Below are 19296 nucleotides of genomic sequence, written 5' to 3'. Positions count from 1 at the left end.
CAATCCTCCACGGCTGCCCACTGCCCCCTCAACAAAGGTGTCCTCCAGGCCCCACGCTCTCCCTTGCTCACTCTGCTCCAGACACGGGGGCTTCTCCTTGCTCTGCCGCTAATGATCAGCGCCAGGCCTGCCTCAGGGCCTTTGTCCTGGCTGCGCCCTCCGCCTGACACTCTTTCCACCTGGCCTGTTCACTGTCCACCTTCCAGCACCTTCTCAGTGAGCCCCAGCCCAGGCTCCAGGTCCCAATGCCACCCACACATCCCAGACAGGTACCACATGATGACCACAGCATCCTCCGAAATCCAGCCCATCTTCTAAATTCCCGACTGTGCCCAGAAGGGCGGGCCTGGGGTCTGGTCCTTCCTTGTGTCTTTGGCTTAGATTTGGAACTCTCTCCGCCCCCACCTCCCGCTATACTCCTTTTCTGTGATCATGACTTTCACTTGCTCTCCAGGGCCGCATGTTTCCCTATGTGGGAGTGAGCACTAGACGGCGCTGCCCAACACAGGGGCCCATTTCCACACAAATTACACCAATAAAAGTAAAGTTTACGGGTTTCCCTGGTGGCGCAGTGGTTAAGAATCTGCCCGCCAATGTAGGAGATATGGGTTTGAGCTCTGGTCTGGGAAGATCCCACATGCTGCGGAGCAACTAAGCCCGTGTGCCACAACTGGTGAACCTGCGTGCCACAACTACTGAAGCCTGCACGCCTAGAGCCTATGCTCCGCAACAAGAGAAGCCACGGCAATGAGAAGCCCACGCAAGGGAGAGTAGCCCCCGCTCACCACAACTAGAGAAAGCCTGCGCACAGCAACAAAGACCCAACATAGCCAAAAATAAATAAATAAAATGAATAAATTCATTTAAAAAAAAAGAATTTGCATCGATTGAATGCCTACCGTATGCCAGGCCCTGTGCAGAGCACTCCCTGTGAAACAGGAAGAGAATGATTTTAGCCTCCTGGTTGTGGTAGACCCGTCCACCTCCAGGAAGTGGGGCTCCCAGGATTATGAAAGCAGGCAGGTAGGTCTGGAAGGTTCTCTCAGGCTCCAGGTCACAGCTGAAAAGTCTCCTCCCTCCATGACCACCCAGTGCAATTCAGAATAGGAACCCCCCCCCAGGAACCAACACCCCCACCCCAATGCTCTGGGCTTTTTCAGAGGCCCTGACTGTGCCCTTCAGTGGGATTGTCACCATCGGGAACCAGACCAGATATCCACTTGGCGGTCTGCCTGTCTCCTGTTGGTCCCTGAGCTCTGCTAGGGCAGGAACCGGTACTGCATTGGCCGCCGCTGTGTCCCTAACACCCAGTGCAGGCCCTGGGACACGAACGTCTCCTTCCCCAGGGTCAGGCATCCTCTCCCAGGCCCCTCGCCTCCGGCTCCTCCTGCCCTTCCACACTTCCTGCCGCAGCCCACCCCGCCTTGCTTTGGAGCAGGAGGTGGAAGCACCTGGCATACCGTAGGTACTCAATGAATGTTAGGTCCTATTACTACCATGGCTGCTGGGAGGCGCCGAGACGTTTCAAAGATGAGTGAGCGTGTATGTGGTCCAGACGAGGGACCCCAGGCCTGGGACACCGCGGGCGGGCACCCCGTGGCAGCCAAGAGGAAGGCAGGGCCAGGTACGGACCTTTCGTGACCCCACTTTAGCTGGAGGAGGCCTGTCCACTCCGTCATCCCCGAATGGCCGGGACAGGGGCCTGGCGGCCAGGGAGCAGGAGAGAGATGGGGAGGTGACCCACCTGAGCGGCCCGGTTCTCAGAAGGAAGAGCTAAAGTCGCTAGCGCAGGGGTCCCCAACCCCTGGGCCGCGGACCGGTAGCAGTCCGCGGCCTGTTAGGAACCGGGCCGCACAGCAAGAGGTGAGCAGCGGGCCAGCGAGCGAAGCTTCATCTGCCACCCCCCTTCGCTCGCATTACCGCCTGAACAATCCTACCCCCGCTCCGTGGAAAAATTGTTTTCCACGTGCCGGAAAGGTCGGGGAATCGCAGCTGGGAGGTGGAAGAACAAAGAAAACGACCTTGTTTAACCTGTTTTGCGTGCAGCCAGGCACTCAGGTAAACGCCCCAACCGACCCCAAGGGCGGAAAAAGAAAGAAGCTATTTCGCTTTTTTCCGTTCGGCGGAAGGGATGTAACTGTATTTTTTAAGAACACCCAGTAGGTACTCTAGCTTAGGTGGGGAACGGAGGTTCCCACAGCACTCTAACCAAAACTTTCCGCGAGACTATTTAAAGGCCGGAAATTAAATCACTTTTCAGCTAGAACATCCTAACAATCTTATCTTCGGCATAGTTTTCCAGAGCGCCAAGTAAAAAACATCTCCAGCAGTCGTATTTCCTTTCAGTTTACTTTAACACCTCTAAATTCCTCAGAGATTGACTAATTTTACCGCCCGCCTTGCAGCCGCGGAGGCTTGTGGGGGCGATAGGCAAAACACCCGGACCAGACGCAGCCCCGCCCCTCGCCGCTCCCTACCCGGGAGCCAGGCCACAGGGCGGGGCCGCCGCGGGCCGCCCGACCGCATCCCAGCGTTCCCCGCGGGCGCAGGGAGGCCGCTCTTGCCGGCGCGGCTACTCGCTGGCGTCAGCTGGGGCGCGGAGGCGGAAGATGGCGGCGGCGCCCGGGCGGCCGTGAGGAGCGAGGCGGTGGCGAGGACGGCCGATGGCGGCGGGGAGGCGGCCTCGGGGACCCGCGGGCCGTTAAGGCGCGACGGTGGGCATGTCGGAGCTCGCGGCGCCCGGGGCCCCGGGGCCCGGGCCCAACGGTGGCGGCGGCGGCCCAGCCCCCCCGCGTGGGCCTCGCACCCCCAACCTCAACCCCAATCCTCTCATCAACGTGCGCGACCGGCTCTTCCATGCGCTTTTCTTCAAGATGGCTGTCACCTACTCGCGCCTCTTCCCGCCCGCCTTCCGTCGTCTCTTCGAGTTCTTCGTGTTGCTCAAGGTGACCGGGGCCCCGAATCTTGACCCTGGCGGCCGGACCCTTTCCCCCAGGTCTGCGGCTTCTGACCCCGCCCGGGGCAGCGCGCCCCTCCCACCCGGTGGCGTAGGCCCGGCCCGACCCGTTGGGACCCTTTCCTTAGGCCTGCCGCCCCCGGCCCCCTACCCAGAAACTCCCACCCGGGAAGGCCCGAGTCTCCCCCGGTTAGTGGCCCCTGATCCCGACTCCAGAAACTCACTCCCAGCCCCCTCCAGGCCGCACCCCACCCCTCGCCTCGCCCTTCCCAGCGTCCCCCACCTCCGGAGGCCGGAGCCCAGCCCCGTGACCCCCGGCCCTGCCGCCTGGGATCCTCAGTCCGGGATGACCGCCTCCCCACCCTCCGAGCCTGGCCTGGCCCCGAACCCCAGACTCGAGGGATTCCGGGCCTCACCGCCACTGCCCCCTCCCAGAACACACCCCCGGACCGCCCACCTGCATCTCTTCCCTCTCCCCCTTTTTCTTGGGGCTCTTCTCCTCGGGCCCTTCTGCTTGCCTCCACTCGGATTCTCCCCGCTCTGAACCCCGGGGGGGAAGGTGACCTAGCTGAGGTCACGCCGTGGGGCTTAGTGGCAAAGTCCAGCCAGTGGTGCTGCAGGTGGCTCTGTGAGGGGCCTCCCGTGGACCCGCCCCTTGTCCTCGCTCGGGTGGCAGAGCTCTCGGCTGTTCAGCGGTGCCGGGAGGGCCGGCACAGATCCCTCCAAGGAGGGGTCTCACTCAGAGAGGGAGCTCGCTGGGTGCCGAGCCCGGCTGCTTGGAGGGTCTGAGGAAGTGGAGAAATGGCTGTTTTGTTTCGTGTCCCGTCCTGGAGTGGCCCCCGGGGCGGGGGCCGGGGCCAGGGGTGCTGATGTCCGAGGAAGCTCGGATTCCTCGTCTGCAGGAAGGGGGCTGGAGCTGGCGGGCAAGGCGCGTGGGGTGCCGGCTGGGCCAGCTTGGTCGGGAGCCGGCAGCCCTTTGGCGTTGGGTGGCAGGGGTGCGAGCCGTCCCGCAGACCTGGTGCGGGTCCCAGCCTGAAACCCCCGGTCCCGGAGCGGCAGGCGTCCCCTGCGGGGGCGTGGGGGTGGGACTCCGGAGGATTCCTGAGTCGGCCTTCCTTTACCCCAATCCTGGAACCCATGGGTGGCTTGGGGCGTAGTCAGAAGGCCATGTGAGGCCGTGATTGGCTTGGGGAACAAAGCACTGTTCCTCCCGACACGCTCAGAAGGAGCCCGTGTCACTCGAGGGGATGCCCTGTGTGAGGTGGGGCCCCCCGTGGAGCTGAGCTTTCCCTGAGAGACCGGCCTGAGGCCTTGGCTTTGTCTCGCCAATTCCTGCCCGAGGAGCAGGCCAGGGGTTGGGCTGGCCAAGCAGATGGGCTGCACATCCAGGCCGCGTCCCTGGTGCGTGGGGCCGGGTGAGCGGGCTGCCCTCAGCCCCCTGCACCTCCTCTCTCCTTGGGGCTGCGACCAGGAGGCCCTGCATTCCCCGAGAGCCTGCCTGACCCCTGGTGCCTTTGGTTTCCTCGTGTGCAAAGGGAGGGCTCGGCTGGCTGATCTCTGAGGCCGCCTCAAGCTCCAGAAAGCTCTGCTCCTTTGCCTCTCAGCCGCCCAGCTTCTGGGCTCTTGCTACAGAGATCAAGTTTCCCTCCCAGCCCCGCTCCCCAGCCTCTTCCTGTGGCACCTGTTCCTCTCTGCTCACTGCTGGCGGGAGCCGCCCTTGCCATCCTCTTTGCCGCCTCGTGCCAGTCTCTGGGCCCAGCGATGAGTAGGGTGACCAGGAGGAAGGGGGAGAGACGGCAGCCGGCAGGGCAGGGTCTGTGTCACATCAGGCAGCCTCAGGCTGCGAGGAAGGAGGTGGGTAGCAGAAGCGGCGCATGCAGAGGCCCTGGAGCTGGCGGGACGGCGCAGCCGTGTGGCTGGTGAGTTGGAGCATGGGGGTCACAGGGTGCCCGAGGTTGGGGGGCTGGAGCACCCAGGGCCTGTGAGGTGGCCAGGCCAGCTGGCAGGCAGAGGGCAAGAAAGGCCCTGGACAAGACTCCTGACATCCTGAGAGCGAGGTGGGCGGGGCTGCTGAGTGCACCCTGCTTTCCCCGCGTGGGTAGGGCTGCCCTGTGTGTCTGATGATAGGTTGTAGGGGGAGGGAAGCCTGGGCAGCCAGCTCGTTCCATGGTGGGGAAACAAGTCCAGATCTGGGGCAAGCCTTGTCAAGGGGGTGAGAGAGTCTTGGCCTACCTCTGGGGACCCACACACTCAGTCAAGGGTGATGGACCCCACCTGGGGTTTCGGGACCCGGATAAGGACAGTGATGGGGCAGACACCAGTGAGGGGTGCTGGAGGGGGCGCCAGGGTGACAGTGGGGTCATGGGGGCCACTCAGCGAGGTCATGGTGCCACCAGCCCCCCGTTCGTTCAAGTGCCCCTGCTCTCGGGGCCCAGCTGGCCCTGCCTGGCGTGTGTTCCAGGTTGAACTCCTGGCTCCACCCCTTCTGGCCGCGTGGCCTCTGTGCCTTGGTTTCCTCATCTGCAAACTGGGGGTGATGGCAGGCACGTGTGTCTCCGGGGGAAGTGCTCGGGCAGCCCCTGGCATCGGGCCATCCTGCGTGTCAGCACTTTTTGTGGTATCTCGTCACGTTGTACAGCGTCGTCCTTATGGCCCAGAGCAGACAGTGTCCCAGACACGGCTCTGCTGGACATCTGGGCCCAGAGAGCATGACTGGCGCTGTGGGTCAGCTCTCTGACCTCGCCCTGCTGTGCTGTGGGTCCCACACTGTCAGGACTCCCGTCGCCAGCTCCCAGGTCCCCAGACACAACGTTGGGGAGAGGTGCTGGGGGTCCCGAGTGACGCTTGGCCTGTGGCCACGTCTCAGGGCCCTGGCGCAGGCTGGCCTGTGGGAGGCTCTGCAGACGTGGGGGCCTCAGCTGGCCTTCCCCACTGCCTCCCCAGCCCCTCCTCCCCAGGCAGGGTCCCAGCTCTGTTCTCAGCTCAGCATCTGTCTGCCGTGACCTGAACCCCAGGGGCTTGGGATGTGTAGTCTGTCTCTGCTTAAATCAGCAGTGCTCTGATTACCGCCCCGTCAGGACAGGAGCGGGTGCTCTGCTGACCCAGCCCGTGCCCAGTCTGCAGGGCAGGCTCCAGAGAGGAAGCCGGGAGTTCCATGGCCAGCGCTGGCACCACCCTGTGGTGCTCATGGCAGGGCATGGAGAGGACGAGGTGCTGGCGGCCCTGCCGGTGGCCGCGTGGCCACGGGCAGTTCACCACACCCCTGAGCATCATTGTTGACAGGACAAGGAGCGGCTTCGTACTCTGGTCCCCCACGATCATTTGTACCACACAGGGAACTCACCCCGGGAGCGATGCCCTTGACACGGCATCCAGGCCGAAGGGTGACACTTGGCCAACCGGGACCCCATGAGAAACACAGAGGTCAGACGGGGGCTCCTGGAGCAGGGGGTTGGGGTGACGTCAAGCAGGGCCTCTCCTCAGCACTGTGGACATCGGGGCTGGGACGTTCTCTGTAGGGGGCCATCCTGGGCGCTGTGGGGTGTGGAGCAGCCTCCCCGGCCCTGCCTGCTCGATGCCGGGAGCCCCCCAGTCACGATCACCACAGACGTCCCAAGATGTGGCCCTGTGTCAGGATCCCCCCAGTGAACAGTTAGGGCTGTCCTGTCTTACTCGGAGGACAGAGCAAGCCCTGCCATGGGGCCGTTGGCATGGCCAAGCGGGTCGGCTGTGTTCAGCGGCTCAGGCTGGCCCGGGAGAGGTGCAGAGGGCGCCCGGCCGGCGAGGGAGGCCATTTTTAGCCAGTGAGGTTGGGAGTTTTCTCCTGGGGCAGCTGGGTGATGGCTCCACGTGCTCTGCTTGGGCCCGTGCTGACCGCCCCCCGCCCCCAGGCCCTGTTCGTGCTCTTCGTCCTGGCCTACATCCACATCGTCTTCTCCCGCTCGCCCATCAACTGCCTGGAGCACGTGCGGGACGAGTGGCCGAGAGAGGGCGTCCTGCGCGTGGAGGTGCAGCACAACTCGAGCCGCGCGCCCGTCCTCCTGCAGTTCTGCAGTGGTGGCGGCAGCTTCCCTGGGCTGGCTGTGGGGCCGGGAGGCCTGGAGCTGGGGGGTGAGGACGACGAGGAGGAGCTGACCGTGGAGGTGTTTGGGAACAGCTCCGTCAAGGTGAGCTGGCTGGAAGCGTTCCTGATCTTCAGGGCCACAGGCCTCCCTGTCTGCTGCTGCTCCCGCTCCCGTGGCCTCGCGGCCGACTGGGACCCCGGGCTGCTTCCCAGCTGTCAGGTGAAAGGGATTGGCCCAGTCCCGGGGTGCCAAGGGCAGATACAGCTGGGAAGAAGGCTCTGGGCATCCTGGTGATGCAGCGCCCCGTCAGCAGAGGCATGCCAGTGGACACGGGCCCCCAGCCCGCAGGGAGGGCTGTGCTTGGGCAGCCAGAGGCCAGGAACTTGTGGTCCAGGGATCGGTGTGGGTAGGGTATTGGTGCAGACCTCAGCAGGGGGCCGCATCCCTCCCACACCCTCACCCGGGGACAGGCTCTCAGGGAGCTCAGTGTTGGGGGTCAGGGTTTTGATGGGACAGGGGCACATCTGCTTCCAGTCAGTCGATGAGGGAGAGGCCTCCAGGCCCGGCCCTTTGGCACCATGGACCTGCTGACTCCTGCCTCCCTCTCTGCAGTTTGAGCTGGACATCGAGCCCAAGGTGTTCAAGCCACCAGGTGGCCCCGAGGCCCTAAACGACAGCGAAGAGTTCCCCTTCCCTGAGACGCCCACAAAAGGTACTCACTGCTCACTGGAGCTAAAGGCCAGTGCCCCCGGTGGGCTGCGGTCACCCCGCCCCTCCCAGGGGAGAGAGGCTCTGTGGGCTGACCAGGCCTGTCCCACCCACAGCGTGGCCGCAGGACGAGTACATCGTGGAGTACTCGCTGGAGTACGGCTTCTTGCGGTTGTCGCAGGCCACGCGGCAGCGGCTTAGCATCCCAGTCATGGTGGTCACCCTGGGTGAGTGTCACCTGCAGAGTGAGGTTCTGGGGGAGGGGTGACCCAGAAGCACTCGCTTCTGGGGCCTGGGGGGCCCTCCCGTGCTCTCCAGCTGAGGGAAGCTTCCCAGGCTTCATCCCTTGACTGTTCCTCTGGGGCTGTCACGCACATCACTGCTTGGGTTGGGGGTGGGTGGGGGCTCCTCCACTCCCACAAATGGAGATCTGGCCTTCCCTGGGCCTCTACCACGACTGGGGCTGGCGGGGGCCTGGCCAGGTGCACACCCCTGTCACGGTCCTGCCCACAGACCCCACGCGGGACCAGTGCTTTGGGGACCGCTTCAGCCGCCTGCTGCTGGCTGAGTTCCTGGGCTACGACGACATCCTCATGTCCAGTGTGAAAGGCCTGGCGGAAAACGAGGAGAACAAGGGTGCGGGGCCCAGCCGGGTGAGCGGGGCCGGGGCGGGGCCGGGGTGGTCTGGGGCGCAGGCTCACTGCCTCCCGCGCAGGCTTCCTGCGGAACGTGGTGTCCGGGGAGCACTACCGCTTCGTGAGCATGTGGATGGCCCGCACATCCTACCTGGCCGCCTTCGTTATCATGGTCATCTTCGTGAGTGCCGCGGGCGGGGCGGGGGGCCGGAGGGCGGGGGGCGAGGTGGCGGCCCCAGGCCTCACGCTGCACTGCTTGCAGACCTTGAGTGTATCCATGCTGCTGCGCTACTCCCACCACCAGATCTTCGTCTTCATTGGTGAGTTTCCCCGCTGGCCACCTCCCCCACCCCCCACCCCCCCACCGGGCGCCTCACCCGGTCTGCCCGCCCGCCACCCTCTGCCCGCAGTGGACCTGCTGCAGATGCTGGAGATGAACATGGCCATCGCGTTCCCCGCAGCGCCCCTGCTGACCGTCATTCTGGCCCTCGTGGGTGAGGACCCTGTGCCCCCACGCCCTGCCCCCTGCCCTGGCCGTCACCTGCCCGTCCCCCCAACCAGCATTCTCCCATCTCCCCACAGGAATGGAGGCCATCATGTCTGAGTTCTTCAACGACACCACCACGGCCTTCTACATCATTCTCATCGTGTGGCTGGCCGACCAGTATGACGCCATCTGCTGCCACACCAACACCAGCAAGCGGCACTGGCTTCGGTGGGCACCGGGGTCCGTGTGGTCCAGGGTGGGGGCAGCCGGGTGGGCAGCGCCTCACTGTCCCCCTCGCAGGTTCTTCTACCTGTACCACTTCGCCTTCTACGCCTACCACTACCGCTTCAACGGGCAGTACAGCAGCCTGGCCCTCGTCACTTCCTGGCTGTTCATCCAGGTGAGGTGGGCTGCCCTTGGGACTGGTGACCCCGGGGTCCATCCAGCCTGTCGGGGGTTCTGCGGAGGCTGCGTTCTGGCTTGGGCCTCACCTGACCCAGTGCCTGCCCCCCAGCATTCCATGATCTACTTCTTCCACCACTACGAGCTGCCCGCCATTCTGCAGCAGATCCGCGTCCAGGAGATGCTGCTGCAGACGCCCCCGCTGGGCCCTGGCAGCCCCACGGCCCTGCCAGACGACCTGAACAACAACGGAGGCACCCCGGCTGCCACGCCTGACTCTACCAGCCAGCCCCCTGCCCTGGGCCCTGGCTTGCAGGGTGGTGGCGGAGGCCCTGGGCCCATGGCTGAGGCACCCAGCTCCCTGGTGGCCGCGGCGGCCTCGGTAGCCGCAGCAGCCAGTGGTGACCTGGGCTGGATGGCAGAGACGGCTGCCATCATCACAGACGCCTCCTTCTTATCTGGCCTGAGCGCCTCTCTCCTGGACCGGCGGCCGGCCAGCCCCCTGAGCCCCAGTGGGGCGCTCCCTCGGGTCCCCCAGGACAGTGCCCCCACAAGCGACTCCCCAGGGTCTGACACAGCCCCGCAGACCGCTGGGGTGAGTGGGCCCAGCCTTGCGTCCATGGCTCCAGTGGATGCGCCCTCAGAGGTCGGCTCCTGAGCCCTGGGCAGCTCACCGCCTCTGTCCCTGGCCATCCAGGCCAGCTGGGTGTGACCTGGCTGGAGCCCTCCGGGGTCAGGGAGGCTGTCCCCAGTGGCTCTGGGACTGCTCAGCCTGCCTTAGGCGGTATTGGAGTCCATCAGGTTTGCTTGGAGGCGGGCTTCTCTCCCCCAGGGCATGGGGCCTGCCTGCAGCCTGTCCCTGTCTATGGTGGGCCCACTCGGCCGGCTGATGAGCCAGGGTGGGAGAAGGGATGGGGGCTCCATGGAAGGTTCTGCAAGGGGTTGGTGAAAGGTCCGGAGTGAGCTGTCCCGGGGCAAAACGGGCAAGCCTCTGAGCAAGGTGAAACGAGTGGGGCCGGCTCAGCTGGTGCTCCCTCGTGTGCAGTGCCTTTCCACCGCCAGCCCACATGCCCAGGCTGGGGCCCCGGACGCGGCCACGAGGGGCGCCGGGGTCCTGCCCTGCTCGGGGTGAAGACACGGCCGGTGGCCCAACCCAGTTACACCGTGAGGAATGGAGCAGAGGGCTCATTCCACTCTATTTAATTGCAGTGTACAAAATGGTGTTTGTATATAGAATAAACTGTTGACAGCGTCCAGCCAGCGTTTGTGTGTGCGGGGAGGCCAGGCGAGGCCCCTCGGAGCCCCCGCTGCAGGTGGAGGAGGGCCTGGTCCTGCGTCACTGGGCGGCCACGGGTGCTTCCTCGGAGGCCTGGAGCCGGCTGCGCGGCCCGTGGCGGGCACCATCCCTGAGCTGGGCGAGGAGCTGCCCGCGCTGCACCAGCGCCTGGCGGAGCCTCTCGCGTGCGCCTGCGATGCGCTGCTCCAGCTGTTCTAGCTCCCCAGGGCGTGGGGCGCCTGAGAACAGCTCGGCGGGCAGGCGGCCGTTGGAGCAGAGCCAGACGGGGACCCCGGGCGGCCCGGCCGCATCCCCGCATCCCCATCCGCGTCTGGGGCATCCTCAACGGGAGTGGTGGCAGCGGTGGCAGCCACGGCCGGCTCCAGCAGGAAGTGCGCGCGACACTCCCTCACCGAGGCCCGGCGCACCCATGTCCAGCCCACCCGGGCCGGCGGGGGCGGCCAGTGTCCTGCTGCGGCTCCTCGAGACCCCTGGGGACGGATGGGGCTGGGCAGCTGCGTCCTACCCACAGTCCCACTCTGCCCTTTGGGACTGGTGACCCCGGGGTCCATCCAGCCTGTCGGGGCTGGAGGGCGGGGATGGGAGTTGCTGGGGTGGAGAGCGGCCCCCAGGGCCCCTTACCTCGGCTCCGGCTCCTCCTGCCCGTCGGGCGGCTCCGTGTTGAGGGCGCGATGGATTCTCTAGGAGCCAAGACAGAAGTCGCGTCGGGGTCGGGTCAGCAGCAGGCCATCCTGCACGCCCTCCCCCCTCCCTCCACCCCGCAGCCCCCGCTCCTCACCTGGCTCGTGTGCAGCCAGTACTGCAGCTTGTTGCCCCTTCGGATGCGCGGCAGCGCCAGGCGGTAGAAGACGTGCTCCCCCAGCGAGCTGAGCAGAGCACTGCCCAGGCCCAGGCAGAGCAGCATGAAGAGTCCCGAGAAGTGGTAGATGCCCATCTGGAGGATCTGCGGGCAGGACGCAGGCACAAAACCCCTCCTGGTCATGGCAGACCGTTGGGGAGCCCTGGCCTTGGACGGGGGTGGGGGCAGAGGTTGGGCCAGGGAGAAGGGCCTGGGGCTGTGGAGCCGGATTGGAAGGCTAGGGCTCCATTTTCAGAGGTGAGGTGTCACAGAAGAAAGGCCACTGGAACTGGGGTTTTGGAGGATGAACAGGGTGCAGAAAAGCAGGCAAACACACAGTCTTGGGAACGAGCAGGGGTTGGTCACCTTGGTGAAGGACACACAGGCGCAGAGCCCCCCATGCCTACCCCACCCTGCGTCCCGGGCCTGCCCTACCTCTGTAACGGCGAAGACCCGCTTGCCACAAGGCACCATCTTGTACCACTTGTGGAGGAGGTCGATGAAGCCGGAGGACTTGTAGCGGCTGACGAACTCGGACAGGTTGGTGGTGAGCGGCGAATTCCGGGGGAGTCCGATGCCATAGCCTGGGGGAGGCCGGGCGTTGGGTTGGGACTGGGCTGGACGCAGACCCACAGGAGCTGTGCCCGCCTGGAGCCCGCAGGTCACTGGTCCCGGGGGCCGCTCACCCTTGATGGCGAAAGGCTTGCCCACGGTCAGCAGTCTGCAGTCCGCGTCGATGGACACCTCGTAGTCCAGGAGCGACTTGTCCATGATGAAGGCGTTGAGCTTGGGGGGGGGTCGCTTCTGCCCGGGAGGGGGACGGGGACGGGGTGAGCATCCCCGCCCGCCTGGCCCCGCCCCGCGCGCCCCCCTTACGTCAGCATGGCGACGCCGTGGGGCGTGGTGGGCGCACTGTGGCGCCGCACGTGTGCGTACACCTCCGGGAAGCTTTTCTTGACGTAGGCCTCGGCGCTGCTTTCCCACACGGTTCCAAAGCGGAAACCCTGGGACGGGTGGTGCAGCTGCGGGCCAGCGCCCGGTCAGCGCCTGTGGGGGGCCCTTGATCCCAGCCCGGCTCTCCCCCACCCCCGTCCGTCTGCCAGCCCGGAGCACCCAGGCCCAGGGCTCCCAACCAGCTGACGTGGGCCACGTCATCTCTGGGGGGCTGTCTTGGGCTCCGTGGGGTGTGGAACAGCATCCCTGGCCCCTAGATGCCAGGAGCCCCCTGCCCTAGTCTGACAACCACAGATGTGCCAGGACATGGCCCAGTGTCCCCTGGGGGCAGGACCGCCCAGTTGAAAATGTTCTAAAACCCGCACGTCCATCTCCAGGCCCTTAACTCCACACTTCCGCCTCCGCCACACCCGCTGCGTCTCTCCTTAGGGTCCCCCGGGAACCCCAAGCTCACCGCGTCCAAGACCCACTCTCGAGCCACCCCACACCTTCCCACCGCAGTCGCTCTCCCTCCTCTGCCCGCCTCTGCGTCTCTCATCTCCACGTCCCGTCCACCTGCAGATCCTGTGGGCGCTGCCCTCCGGACACCCTGGACCTGCCCGGTGCTCGCCCCTCCGCAGCCCCCACCCAAGGCCCCCATCCCCCATTCCTCCTGCACCAGCGCTGCCCCCTCAGCCCTGGGCTCTCCGGCTGTGCAACCTCCCTAAAGCAAAGCATGAGTGGCTGCTGAGGCCACCTGACCAGGGCCTCCTTGTCGGGGCTACAGCACTTCCGAGAAGCCAGACCTGAGGCAGGCAGGGCCATCTAGAACTTTCTGGGGAAGGAAATGCTTTACACCTGTGCTGTTCTCAAGTGGCTGTTGAGTGCTTTCAATTAAATCAATTTAAATAGTAGCCACGGGACTTCCCTGGTGGTGCATTGGTTAAGAATCCACCTGCCAATGCGGGGGACACGGGTTCTGTCCCACATGCCGGGAAGCAACTAAGCCCGTGCACCACAACTACTGAGCCCGCGCACCTAGAGCCTATATTCCGCAACAAGAGAAGCCACCGCAATGAGAAGCCTGCACGCAGAAACAAAGACGCAATACAGCCAAAAAAAAAAAAAAAATTATTTAAAAAAATTATTTTAAAAAAGTAGCCACATGTGGAGAGTGGCTGGCCCACGGGACAGCAAGCATCTAGGTCTCATTACTGGTTTAACAGAGGACACTGGGGTGGGGGAGAAGCAGGGGACGAGAGCAGCTAGATCCAAACACTGGGAGATGCTGCAGGAGAAAAAACAACTTCTCCAACAAATCGCTAGTGAACAAAAAGATGGAGCGTCCAGATGGCCCCATGGGGCCTTCCCGGGACAGACCCCCACCTGGTCCTCTGCCTGCCTCTTGTCTGTAGAAAAACTTTAGTCTCCTAGGCCTTCCCCGAGTTCCAAAGAATAAATTTAATCAGATAAGTGAGAAAATGCAGAAACAAAGGAAAACAGTCAAACAAGACAAAATAATAATAATAGTTTAGCCATTAAAGTCAAGGAATTTTCATTCCTTCTTAAGGGCTGTAGATAATATTCTGAGCCAGTGAACTTCCCTGGCGGTCCAGTGGGTAAGGCTCAGTGCTTCCACTGCAGGGGGCATGGGTTCAATCCCTGGTTGGGGAACTGAGATCCTGCATGCCATGCGGCATGGGAAAAAAAAAAAAAAAATTGAGCCAGATCCTTTGAGCTCTTTTGCAGACACTGAAACCCCCACCAGGTGGAAGAAGTTAACTGCATGCTGCCCACAAGCATGTAGACCCCAGACTGATTGGAGCCAGAAGGTTGATGATGTTGACTCCTAATTACTTCACCACCAACCCATCAGAACATCCAGGAGCTAATCACACACACCCCAACCCCCCTCCCTCACCCGCTCTTTAAAAACCTTTCCCCAATACTTAAATAAAAATTAAAAAACAAACAAACAAAAATAAACCTTTCCCTGAAAGCCATCCAGGGGTTCAGGTCTTAAGCACTAGCTGCGCAGACTCCTTGCTTTATCTGCAATAAACACTGCGCTTTCCTTCACCAGGACCCTGTGTCAGTAGATTGGCTTTACTGACTGCAGGTGAGTGGACCCAAGTTTGGGCCTGGTAACAAGGAGGTTTCTACCTTCCTCGGGGTCTGTACATTTTGGATCCAGATTCAAACAAACCGTGGGAAAAAAAAAAAAAAAAAAAGACAACTGAGAAAAATGGCTGCCTGATGTTTAAGTTCCCAGAATACTCATGACAAAATGATAGGAGGCCTGGGATTTCCCTCATGGTAACCCAGCGGCTATGGCTGGTGCATGGACGAAACTGGTCAGGAGTTGACTTTGGAGCCGAGCAATGGGTTCATTCATCGTGGGCCTTGCTCCCTACTCCAGAATATTAAAAGTTTTTCATTAAAAGAGAAAAATATGTAGGCTGGGGCATGCCCTGCTCTGCCCACAGCCCTCCAGGACTCCTGGTGAAAGTTCTGTCTAAAGGGAGCTTCTGTGGAGGCCCAGGTCCTCCCACATGTGCAGGCCCTGCATGACCTGCCCCATCCCCCTCCCTGCTCTCGCCTCCCCCCTCTCCCCCCTCTCCCCTTCACTCACTCCGCTCCAGACACACACAGGCCTCCTTGCTGTTCCTCCAACCTGCCAAGCACAATCCTGTCCCAGGGCCTTTGCACAGGCTGCCTCCTCTGCTTACCATATTCCTCCCTGATATCTACATAAAAGTCCCTCACCTATCACCTCTCCCAGAGGAATTCCTGACCCCCATTTGAGAAATCACCCCTCCCCAGTGTTCCCTGTGTCCCCACCCTAATTTTCCTCCCTGGAACTTTATCACCAAATCACACACCATCTACTTTGTTTCTCTGTCTTGATTCTCACCAGCAGCCTCGCCTGTTTTGTCCCAGCTGGGTTCAACATGAGTTTGTGGGAGCAGATGGCCGCTCTCTACTGGGTGGGGACTGGGGGCGGGGGTGACCTCCGGGCTCTGACCCCTGAAACCCCATGGCCACGCACCTTAGGGTCGTGGATCCCCGAGAGCTCCTCAAACGTCTTGTCCCCGATGATGACGGCGGCCAGGTTGGCCGTGTAGCTGGACAGCACGAGCAGGCAGAAGATGGCCCATAGGTTCATGAGGAGGCGGCCCGTGGGGCACTTGGGTGTCTTACTGGACACTGTGCGTCCAAAGAGGATGGCGTAGCAGAGGTTGAGGGCAGAGGAGTAGGAGAACACGGTGCCCCGGTTGCGGCCGCGGGGCGTGAGGCCGAAGGGGCTGCGCCACTCGTAGAGAATGAGGAAGAGCGCAGTCAGGTGCAGCGCGGTGAAGACGCCCAGCCACATGGACGAGTGCAGCGGCCACGTGAAGGCGCCGATGGGCGACGCCGTGTCCCGCGCGCGCACCATGATGCCCAGGCTGGTGGAGAAGAAGGGGCTGGTGAAGTCCACCACCTGCGAGCGGGCTGAATTGATGCTGACGCTGGTGACAGCCATGTGCGCCCGGCCGGCCAGCAGGTCGCCCACCAGGCCGGTCCAGCGGCCGTCGCGCAGCGCACCGTACTTGTCGTCGCCCACGATGTACAGCTCGAAGTCGAAGGGCGCGTCCTCCGCCAGGAGCTCCAGCAGGTCGATGCAGTAGCCGTAGCAGCACCTGCGCAGTGCGTGGGGCGCCGAGCCGTCGGCCAGCGCGGCGAAGTGCGCGTCCAGGGCGGCCGAGTCGTTGGTGCCGGGGGCCAGGCACAGCTGCCCCGCCGGGCACCGACCGTCCCCGTCCGGCTCGCGGGCGAACACGAACGGGTGCTCCACCAGCGTCACCACGCGCAGCTTGGGCCGCGCCCGGGCTTCCGGCGGGGGTGGGGGCCAACCGGCCGCGCCCCCTGCCTCTGACTCCAGCCGCCCGTCCTGCCACAGGCCCACCGTGGCTCAGGCCGGGGCGCCCCGCGGGTCCCGGCGGAGGCTCCACACGCGGAAGCGCCGGGAGATGTGCACCTGCGAGGAGCCGGTCACCCACACCGGCCCCGTGTGGCCCCGGAAGGACGTGTTGGCCAGGAACCTGGTGGGGGTGGGCGGCATCAGTGTGGCGGAGGGATGCCTCCGCCGAGGTGAGACCTATCGCTCCGCCTTAGACACACCGGGCCACGGGGGATGCTGCTGTACCCCCTACTCCAGATCCCCTTCCCAGCCGGGGTACCCACGCCCTGAGGGCTGGGGCGATGGCCCAGCCCAAAGCCCAGTTGAGAGGCTCAGGTGGGGCCTCCCTTCCCGCTTCTTACAAAGCCACACACACGGCTTCCTGCAGCAGGGTCCCCGCTCACCGTGCCAAGAGGCGGCCGGAGGACTGGGGCCGGGCAGCGGCAGGTCATTGCAGTTGATCATGGCGGGGAGGAGGGCACGCTCCGCCTGCACGCGGGCCGCACTGCCCAGCGCGCGGGCCACTAATTCCACCGCGTCGTGGATGGCGGCTTCCAGCGGGGGCCGAGCGACCTCGCCCAACGCCAGCAGCCCAGGCGGCAGGCCTTCGGTGGGGAGTGCCTTGGCGGGCAGCGGCGTGCCCAGCAGCCAGCGGGGCCCGGGGGGTGCGGCCTGCAGCACCTGCCGGGCGCCGGCCTCGTTGCAACCCAGGAGTACGGCCACGGGGACTGGGGCCGTTCCCCCCCGGGCACCCCCAGTGGGGCCAGGCGGGTCCGCAGCCCTGCATCGCTCGGGTCCGGCCTGCTCAGGTCCAGCACGAGCTTCGGAGCCCGGCCCGCCCAGCTTGTCCACAGGGCCACAAGGCCTCCAGGGTCCCGCACGCGGCAGAGCACCAGGCCAACGTCCTCCCAGCTGTGCGCCTGCAGCACTGACACCAGCACGTCCAGCAGAGTCTCCAGAAGGCTGGCCCAGTCCAGCTGCAGGTGGAAGGGGTTCTGGCAGAGGGGTGGTCACAGGGCTAGCAAACTCAGTGTCCCACCACACTCTTCCCACTCCATCTGTACATGTTCAATAAACGCATGACACCTTGATAACTGGACCTCGTGCTTGCTTCTTTCCAGCCCCACACCTGCTCTAACCCCTTCTGTGGCTCCCCATCGCCATCAGCACAAAGCCCGGCCCTGGCCTGAGGCTTTTTGCATTCCCCAGCTGGAATACCTTTTCCCATCTATGACAGCCAACTCCTACACATCCTTCAAAACCCAGCTCCACTACCCCACCTCTATTCAGACTTATGAGGCAAGCTAGGGACTGAGGGCCCCCCCCTCCGTGCTCAGGGACCCAGAAAGTTCTCCTGAATTTGCTTTGAGCATGGGAAGGACGAGAGAGCTTTGCCAGACACCTAATGTAGGCAGGGTGTTGTCCGTGTGGGGACAGGGTGCTGAGTGCAGGGGGAAAGGCTGGGGGCTGCTGCTCAGTCTCCCGCGGGGCGGCGGGGCAAGCCAGTAGTACCCCCTCCAAAGCCTGACAGGTCCAACTGCAGAGGGTGCAGTTCCTGGATCCGGCTGCAGAGGGCGCCACAGGCATGGATTTGGGTCCTGCATCTCTCCCACCGGGAGGGGATCAAGGACAGAGGGGGTTAATGAGACCCAGGCCTCCTCTAGGGTCAGGGTCTCCCCGCCCTCAGGAGAAGGAAGGCCTGTGGGGGCTTCAAGGTGGGTTTGGAGAGAGGCAGGCCCCCTTCCAGACCCCATGTCCCAGCGTTGGGCCCCTCCCTGCTGGCCCTGGGAGGGGGTTCTTTCCCTGGGGTCCCCAGAGCTCTGCCAGTCACCCTTCTCTCCTCCTTGTCCCATTCTCTTCTTATTCGACCCAAATTCCAGCCTGGGGGTGTAATTAAGAAAAGAGAATAAACTCCAAGGACGAGGATAGGGTGGAGGAGGATGGAGGGTTTAGGAGAGATAGGGTGGCCCTGGGGAACTGAGAAGGCCATCAAGGAGGCTGTGGGGTGTGGGTAGCCTCGGCCTCGAGGGCCTCTGGTAGGATCCTGGCAGGAGGAAAGTCCCCAGCCGCAGCCCCTGAAACTGCAGACCCTGGAGAGAGGGAGACCCGCTTCCCCATCCCAGCCCCGCGGCCCTGCTTGGTGGGAATCCGGAGGCACCCTGTGACCTGACCGGGGAAGGGGGCCGCGCTGCTAGTGGGACTCCACCGCCAAAGCCCAGGGAAGCGTCCTGTGGGATCCGCCATCTGGGGTTCAGAGGTATCCCGCGGGGTTCCCGAGCCGCGGGGTTCCGTGGCTCTAGGTCCCTGCCTCCCTGGGCTCCCGCCTCCCATTCCGGGTCCCTGATCTCCGGGGACACCCGGGGTTCAGGCGTCCAGGTTCCGCTAACCCGAGGGCCGTCCCTGGGCCTCTGTCATCCGGACTCCCAGTCTCCCCGCATCCGGACTCTTGCATTTAGGGTCCAGACTCTGAGGCCCGCGCGTCCCAAGGACTCAGCTATCCGGACCCCCGGGCCCCGCGCTCCAAGAGCGTCCCAGGGTCTCTCCCGTCCCGACCCCGGGTCCCCGCACGTCCTGACCCCGGCGTCCGCGCGTACCGGGGATCCGAGCGGAGCGCGGGCCTCCCGCCGCAGCACGCTGAGCACGGGGGTCTCGGTGGCCGCCGCCAGGAAGTGCAACTGCAGCAGCTCGGGCCGCGCCTCGGGGAAGGCTAGCACGGCCGCCACGCCCGAGGCCGCCAGCGCCTGGCACACGCCGCGGGCCAGCGAGGCGGGGTCGCGGGAGGGGGGCGCGGCGGCCGCCAGCTCCAGGCTCAGGTTGTGCGGCAGCCGCGGCGCCAGGGCGGCGCGGGCGCGGGCGGCGGGCGCGCGGGGCAGGAGGGCGCCCAGGCGCACCGAGCCCCCCAGGCGCGCCAGGACGCCGCACGGGTGCGGGTGGCCCCCGGCGGGCCCCGGCCCCAGCGCTAGCGCCAGGCCGAGCCACAGCGCCCGCACAAACTCCATCCCAAAGTTGCCGGCGGGCGCCGCGGGGCGGAGCCGC

General features: G+C 64.3%; 2 protein-coding genes across 3 annotated transcripts; one reads left to right on the top strand and one right to left on the bottom strand.

Annotated features, from left to right (window-relative positions):
* The first annotated feature begins 2594 nt into the window (after positions 1 to 2594).
* Positions 2595 to 10508, top strand: TMEM259 (transmembrane protein 259). Of its 2 annotated transcripts, XM_082834846.1 has the most exons (11): positions 2595 to 2945; positions 6847 to 7122; positions 7633 to 7732; positions 7845 to 7955; positions 8242 to 8364; positions 8444 to 8544; positions 8626 to 8683; positions 8774 to 8857; positions 8946 to 9078; positions 9151 to 9250; positions 9365 to 10508. In XM_082834846.1, exons 1-11 carry the CDS (start codon positions 2721 to 2723, stop codon positions 9908 to 9910), a joined length of 1857 nt encoding a protein of 618 aa, XP_082690972.1. In that variant the 5' UTR covers positions 2595 to 2720; the 3' UTR covers positions 9911 to 10508. The 2 variants fall into 2 exon arrangements, with proteins under 2 accessions (XP_082690972.1, XP_082690971.1); XM_082834845.1 differs by having other exon boundaries at positions 8626 to 8857.
* An 80-nt stretch (positions 10509 to 10588) lies between these two features.
* On the bottom strand, positions 10589 to 19268 carry GRIN3B (glutamate ionotropic receptor NMDA type subunit 3B; the record flags this gene model as incomplete). The annotated part of the gene is given in 15 exon segments (XM_082836488.1): positions 10589 to 10842; positions 10845 to 10969; positions 11002 to 11019; positions 11171 to 11229; positions 11328 to 11492; positions 11823 to 11971; positions 12074 to 12182; positions 12185 to 12191; positions 12264 to 12409; positions 15370 to 16272; positions 16276 to 16402; positions 16665 to 16704; positions 16707 to 17009; positions 17012 to 17255; positions 18855 to 19268. Coding segments are annotated over 15 exon segments (3054 nt in total). The 5' UTR covers positions 19260 to 19268.
* Positions 19269 to 19296: the final 28 nt, after the last annotated feature.

This window comes from Leucopleurus acutus (assembly GCF_964270905.1).
Source record: "Leucopleurus acutus genome assembly, chromosome: 3".
NCBI lineage: Eukaryota > Metazoa > Chordata > Mammalia > Artiodactyla > Delphinidae > Leucopleurus > Leucopleurus acutus.
The sequence above is the reverse complement of the archived record's forward strand: the minus strand, read 5'-3'. Positions and strand labels throughout refer to the sequence as shown.